The 7,500-nt window shown below is 35.1% G+C and overlaps 1 protein-coding gene across 1 annotated transcript in view; it reads right to left on the bottom strand.

Moving 5' to 3' along the window:
* Nucleotides 1–7,500, bottom strand: part of LOC144977643 (uncharacterized) — a 72,414-nt gene that overhangs the window by 593 nt on the left and 64,321 nt on the right. The window contains exon 38 of the mRNA XM_078923059.1: nucleotides 5,371–6,847. Within this exon, the coding sequence (XP_078779185.1) occupies nucleotides 6,650–6,847 (198 nt within the window). The 3' untranslated portion in view covers nucleotides 5,371–6,649. The remainder of the gene's footprint in view (nucleotides 1–5,370; nucleotides 6,848–7,500) is intronic.

Genomic DNA, 7,500 nt, shown 5'->3' with positions numbered 1-7,500 from the left:
GTCTAAGGGACAATTCTAATTGAAGTGTGTAGTGGCCATTAGAGGTCTAAGGGACAATTCTAATTGAAGTGTGTAGTTGCCATTAGAGGTCTAAGGGACAATTCTAATTGAAGTGTGTAGTGGCCATTAGAGGTCTAAGGGACAATTCTAATTGAAGTGTGTAGTGGCCATTAGAGGTCTAAGGGACAATTCTAATTGAAGTGTGTAGTGGCCATTAGAGGTCTAAGGGACAATTCTAATTGAAGTGTGTAGTGGCCATTAGAGGTCTAAGGGACAATTCTAATTGAAGTGTGTAGTGGCCATTAGAGGTCTAAGGGACAATTCCAATTGAAGTGTGTAGTGGCCATTAGAGGTCTAAGGGACAATTCTAATTCAAGTGTGTAGTGGCCATTAGAGGTCTAAGGGACAATTCTAATTGAAGTGTGTAGTGGCCATTAGAGGTCTAAGGGACAATTCTAATTGAAGTGTGTAGTGGCCATTAGAGGTCTAAGGGACAATTCTAATTGAAGTGTGTAGTGGCCATTAGAGGTCTAAGGGACAATTCCAATTGAAGTGTGTAGTGGCCATTAGAGGTCTAAGGGACAATTCTAATTCAAGTGTGTAGTGGCCATTAGAGGTCTAAGGGACAATTCTAATTGAAGTGTGTAGTGGCCATTAGAGGTCTAAGGGACAATTCTAATTGAAGTGTGTAGTGGCCATTAGAGGTCTAAGGGACAATTCTAATTGAAGTGTGTAGTGGCCATTAGAGGTCTAAGGGACAATTCTAATTGAAGTGTGTAGTGGCCATTAAAGGTCTAAGGGACAATTCTAATTGAAGTGTGTAGTGGCCATTAGAGGTCTAAGGGACAATTCTAATTGAAGTGTGTAGTGGCCATTAAAGGTCTAAGGGACAATTCTAATTGAAGTGTGTAGTGGCCATTAGAGGTCTAAGGGACAATTCTAATTGAAGTGTGTAGTGGCCATTAGAGGTCTAAGGGACAATTCTAATTGAAGTGTGTAGTGGCCATTAAAGGTCTAAGGGACAATTCTAATTGAAGTGTGTAGTGGCCATTAGAGGTCTAAGGGACAATTCTAATTGAAGTGTGTAGTGGCCATTAGAGGTCTAAGGGACAATTCTAATTGAAGTGTGTAATGGCCATTAGAGGTCTAAGGGACAATTCTAATTGAAGTGTGTAGTGGCCATTAGAGGTCTAAGGGACAATTCCAATTGAAGTGTGTAGTGGCCATTAGAGGTCTAAGGGACAATTCTAATTGAAGTGTGTAGTGGCCATTAGAGGTCTAAGGGACAATTCTAATTGAAGTGTGTAGTGGCCATTAGAGGTCTAAGGGACAATTCTAATTGAAGTGTGTAGTGGCCATTAGAGGTCTAAGGGACAATTCTAATTGAAGTGTGTAATGGCCATTAGAGGTCTAAGGGACAATTCTAATTGAAGTGTGTAGTGGCCATTAGAGGTCTAAGGGACAAGTAAGGGAATGAAAAGAGGTAGATCCCAGCAGAAATTAAACCTATGCCTTGTCCAAAACAACTCACAACTCAAAAGTCACATCTAGAAGATGATATAAAATAAGACCAAAAAAAAGCTCTCCCAGAAAGAAAATGCACATCTTACAGGTTCCCCAATCATCAAAAGTGTTATAAAATTTGTGAAGAGAACAAAAATTGATGTAAGAGATTTGCGTGTCTATGAGCAATATATTTAAAAAATAGTCCCACCAATGTGTAGGTGGGGTGCAGATCTCCAACAACGAGCACTACACTAAAATGGTTAGATATACAACAAATTAACAATAAAATATTACAAAAGAAATAGATTGCAGGTAGAACAAATACAATCCTTTCAAAACTCGTATCTTCAAGACATTGACTTTTTTTTTCTTTTGCCATAGGGTGGGTCTTAGCCTGGCCCAGTACAAACGCTAATCTAATCTCGTGTAATGACAAATGTTTGAGCACCAGTAAAAAGGAAGATGTTAGGCGAAAAGGTGTAGATCTGAAATCAAAAGCACAAAAAGAAAGTAAGACTTAAGGAGTTTGGTTCAAATAGGGAATTATAAATTTCATGAGCAACCCATCAATGTGCCTATTCTGATATTACATCTAAAGTACAATGCATTCAAAACTACAACTCTTAATAGACCATAACGGAGAGATGATTTAGGGAGCTCATGTCATAAAATACTAATAGCAGGTGAATATCCCGGTTGTCACCTTCAAACATATGTTTCGTTTATCAAATATTTATATAATAAATTATTGTTCCAGATTCAAAACTATTATACATAATACCTTTGAGGTGATATTTAAAAAGCTACCTTACAGTGACATGAACTTACTTAAACTTAAATTCAGTAAATATAATACTCGTTCCATAAATCAATGGTAATCATAATGGCAGGAAAAATGATAAATCATACTGTAATCATCTGACCTTTTGCTCTTCTTAGATAAAAATATAAAAAAATTAAAACATTCATTCGAACAAATGTGTTCGATTCTCAATGCGGGTGAACTCGAGAGAGTTAAAAAGAGAACTATTTAAAAAGTTTTTTTAAAATGTATTTAAACAATCAATATGACTGTTCGAACTGTCTGTACATGGCTGCCTTGACATTTGACCTTTAGACAATATCATAAATAACGGATAGATCATGAAAGATAAGTCTAAACGCAATGTTATCTTTCACAAGTATAAAATCGTGACAGCATATTTACAACAACAAAAGATATTATAATAATAGCATAACATTAAAATTATTTACACTCAACATTGACATCTCAAGACAATTCAAAGCATTATCGAACTGACCGCTTCAAAATAGAATAACAGACCTGCCAACTTGAAACCAGAAAAGTTCGTAGTTTTCGGAGGTAATAACATAGTAGACATTACAACTACCCATAAAAATCACCAACTTATTCGTGTTACACGGAAAATAATGCTTTAAACTCCTTTTTATGCCAGCTCTTTCACCGTAACTTAATTTTCAAGAAGTTTTATTGAATCAAAATCGTTAATTAGATCTCATGTTGAATCAAAACATTTGTCGTTCGAAGGGATTTTCGTAGTCGTAAGGAGGGTTGGAGTAATGGCAAGGTAAAGCTGATATCCAAAGGTAATGTAAAGACAATTCGGCTCCTATCAACCTTCAAGAACTCAGTCAAAATTTACGATCTAGAGCATTTTCTTTTACAGCACAATATCCACTAAATGTGTTCAAATCGCTTTACAAGGTGTCCCTAACCAACAGCAACACTTCAACATGTAGGAGAAGACATGACTCCTGTTAGAGAAGACATGACTCCTGTTAGACAATAGTACTTTCTTTTTTTTTTTTACCAAGACAGCGCTGTTAATGCCCAGGTACATATTTTACACCTGAGTACGATGAGAAAATGTGAGTAAAGAGCCTTTTCCAAGGACTCAACTTTGTACCACTCAGAGAAGGACTCGAACCCTGGACCTCCCGATCTGAAGGCGAGCGTCATACCACTAGACCACATAGCCCCCCCCCCCCCCACCTCCCCCAACATACATAATACCAATTTGAAACCGTAAGTCATATTATATTAAAAGATAATATATTATAATTATAATGAAGCAACAACCAAAACTATTTACATTCAAAAATATATTCTTATGAATGACTTAGATGAAATATCCGTGTGTTAAGCTGAAATCATCACAATGTCGATTGCACCAGTAATGAATTATTAATCAACGTAGCCATATATATTTTCCCATCAAGATAACATTTGGAGATTAAATAAAACAAAAAAGCAAAAAATAAAATATTTTAAAATTAAAAAAAAAAAATTTCAAAGAACAAGTTTCCACTCTCAAACAATTTAGAAAGTAACAAAAAAATATTTTTTAAAAAGATCCATTTCCCAACAATTCAAATTATTTTATCATAAAACACACATATTTTCCAACATTTTTCATTCCAAAAGATTAAAAAAAAAAAACAATTAAAGAGAAAAAAAAAAAATAATTTCATTCCAAAAATGCAACAAAAAAAAATCAACATTTATCTACATTTCTCCTGAAGTCCGGAGTAGTCACCAGTCACTAATCATTAATATTTACAAATATGGCACTTCATGCAATGAATACCTTTGCTTTATCCAAAAAAAAACAAGATTAAAAGTTAAGAACATTAAAAACTGAGAATGCTCCTCTTAAGATACAAAAGTATTACATCTATAACCGATAGTATTACATCTATAACCGATAGAATTATATCTATAACCGATAGTATTACATCTATAACCGATAGTATTAGATCTATAACCGATAGTATTACATCTATAACTGATAGTATTACATCTATAACCGATAGTATTACACTATAACCGATAGTATTACATCTATAACCGATAGTATTACATCTATAACCGATAGTATTACATCTATAACCGATAGTATTACATCTATAACCGAACCTAATTACAGCTGCTAACACAAAGCTGCCAACCTCAACACAGGAAAAAGTCTAACACTGCATGTCAAAAACAAGTGACATTTAATGGGGAAAAGCGTAAAATTCGAAAATTTAAACCTGCAGTAATCAGCTCTGTCGTTAGATAATTGTGGAAATGTTTTTGTTTTTATGTTTTTAGGGGTTTTACGGCGCTTGTAACACATTTAGGTTATATCAGCGCCATTAAAAAGGAAGAAAATGGGATAGTAAAAAGTTCTAGAATTACAATTTAAGCACATAAGAAAGGGTAAGACGTAGGGGAATTGTACACATATGGAATTGGTGTAGATTCCAAGAGCACACCATCAATGTACTTAGTTTGAGATCACCTAAAAGTCTCATTCAGATATGAACACAGGTCCCCACTAAGAGGAATACACTCAAATGCTTACATTATAAATTAAAAATAACAAATATAATAATACATAACAGAGAGATGATTACAAGGAAAAAAATATCATCTCCCAAAACAATAACTATGTATTTGACTGTTTCCCTCCCAGCCAGGACTAAGTAATCTCATTCCAAGACAAAGACAGAAAGCAAATTGGAAAACAGATATATGGGGATAGAAGACACAGTATGTACCCCCCTGCCCACTATGGGAGGCCAGGTACCCCACCCAGAATTGTGGAAATAATCAAGAGTTTGTTATTACAAGTAATTTAAAAAGCTTAATTGTTACCACTTAAAGCAGTAATGCTTCTGTTACGATGGAGTTGGTGAAAATATTGTAGAATGTGGATATACCTTCTAACAGGAACAGAATCAAAACTGTTGGATAGTGAGAATTGATTCTATTGTCAAAAAAAGTGAATAATTTAAGAAGAAGAGCATAAAATAAAATTGCTTTTAATGACGCACAGGTGGCGGCAGTCCTGTTAGCACAGAAAAATATTGATGGACGTAAGAGAAAAGATTGATTGAAGCACTAAAATACACCTCAATTTCATTTTCTAAAAAAAAAAAATATATATATATATATATGCAATTAAAAGGAGTATAAAAGTGTTAAGTTTTTGTTTCAATGCATAAAAATTGTGATCATTATTGTTGTTGATAAAGGCATACCTGCCTACTTGAAAATTTCAAATTCAGTAAGGATTACAAAATTCATCAGTAATTAATGGTCAAATTTCAGTAATGCTAAAGCAAACAAAATTAATGATAGATACACCATTTTATATAATATGTAAAATAAACTTACCATGTTATATAGGCCTACTACTTATGCGGGTCAAGCCTCAATCGAAGTCCATTTTCAACAGCATAGCAAAATATTCATAAGAAATCAAGTCCATTGAATAAGTAAAAACTACATCTGCTACAAATTCTACACATTATTGAGATTTTTTATAGTAGCATGCGGTAAATAATGGGAAAAAAAAAAAAATTAATTTAACAATGCGACCATTTGTATCAGTAATATTTCTTCTATTTCCGTAAGTCCGTAATTGTCCTTACACTTCCGTAATGATTACGGACGGTCCGTAATAATAGGCAGGTATGTAAAGGGAGAGGATAGGGAATATAGAAAGCTTCATCTGAAAATATTTGGTTCTAAAATAAATACAGTACTTAATTCTCCGTTCAAAATCAATAACAAAAGAAATGACAACTTAATTACAAGAAAAATGTGAGCATGACATGGCAACAACAGGGAGACTCCCCCTCGAAATCTGCTGATTCAGACTGCATCCGCGAATGGGGCAGGATTATGAGTCAAGTAAGGACGAGAAGATATGAGAATATTTATATAGGTTTATATACCCACAGCACCAAACTGGTTTTATGTCCGAGTGGAAAAAAAACAAACAAAAAACAAACAAAAAACTGAGCTTTATATAGCGCAATATCCACTAAATGTGCTCAAAGCGCTTTACAAGGGGTCCATGGTCGACAGCAACATTTAACATGTAGGACGGGACATGCCGCCTGTTAGGCGATATTACAATTTTTCGGACAAAGACAACGCTGTTAACGGCCAGGTACTCATTTTACACCTGAGTACGGTGAGAGAATGTGAGTAAAGAGCCTTTTCCAAGGACTCAACTATGCGCCGAGCGCGAGGCTTGACCCCAGGACCTTCCGATCCTAAAGCGAGTGTCATACCACAAGAAGTGCTAAAAAGTTAATCTGAAGTTAAATGATGCAGTTGCGCCTGTATTTAAATCACCATCAGAAGTTTGACGCTCTTGTTTTTCATGCGGTCTGCTATGTTGTCGATCCGAACCAGCCTCATGGAATCTTTCCCTGCCCCAAACACGCGGAAAATCTGGAAGCGCTCTCCCGCTTTGAAGGCGAAATCCACTTGGTGAGCAGAAATTTCAAACAGAGCCCTGTCATCCGTCCTTGTGGCTTTCACCTATATTTATAATATAACAGAAGACAATGGTACCTGTCTTAAAACCAAGAGGATACAGCTTTGAAAACAGGTTTGAATTTGTTTGTTTTGTTTGTTTTTTAGGGTTTTACGGCGCTTGCAACACATTAAGGTCATATCAGCGCCAGTAAAATTACAATTAAAGCATTCAAAAAAAGGTAAGACAAAAGGGGAATTGGTTCAAATAAGAAACATGTGTAGATTCCAAGAGCACACTATCAAAGTACTTAGTTTGAGATCACTAAAAGTAAAAGTCTCATCCAGACACAAACACAGGTCCCCACTAAGAGGAATACACTCAAATGTTTTACAAATCATATATAATATTAAGAAAACATAATACAGTGCATAACAGAGAAATGATTTACAAGAAAAAAATATCATCTCCCAAAACTAACTATACATTTGATTGTTTCCCTCTCAGCCAGGGAATCTGGCCATTACCAGAACAAACCCAAGTAATCTCAGTCCAAGACAAAGAAAGCAAGCAAGTTGGAAAACTCATATCGGGGGATAGAAGACGCAGTAAGTACCTCCCAACCCATTATGGGAGATCAGGAACCCCGGCCAGAATTTGCTTATTTTAATAAGATTTTTTTTTTGGTCCGAATATGCAAATGTGAAAATTTACAAGA

This window comes from Berghia stephanieae, chromosome 7 (assembly GCF_034508935.2).
Source record: "Berghia stephanieae isolate SIO BIC M18660-M18661 chromosome 7, UCSD_Bste_1.3, whole genome shotgun sequence".
In the NCBI taxonomy this organism is placed as follows: Eukaryota; Metazoa; Mollusca; class Gastropoda; order Nudibranchia; family Aeolidiidae; genus Berghia; species Berghia stephanieae.
Note: the sequence above shows the minus strand (reverse complement) of the source record. Positions and strands in the feature narration are given on the sequence as shown.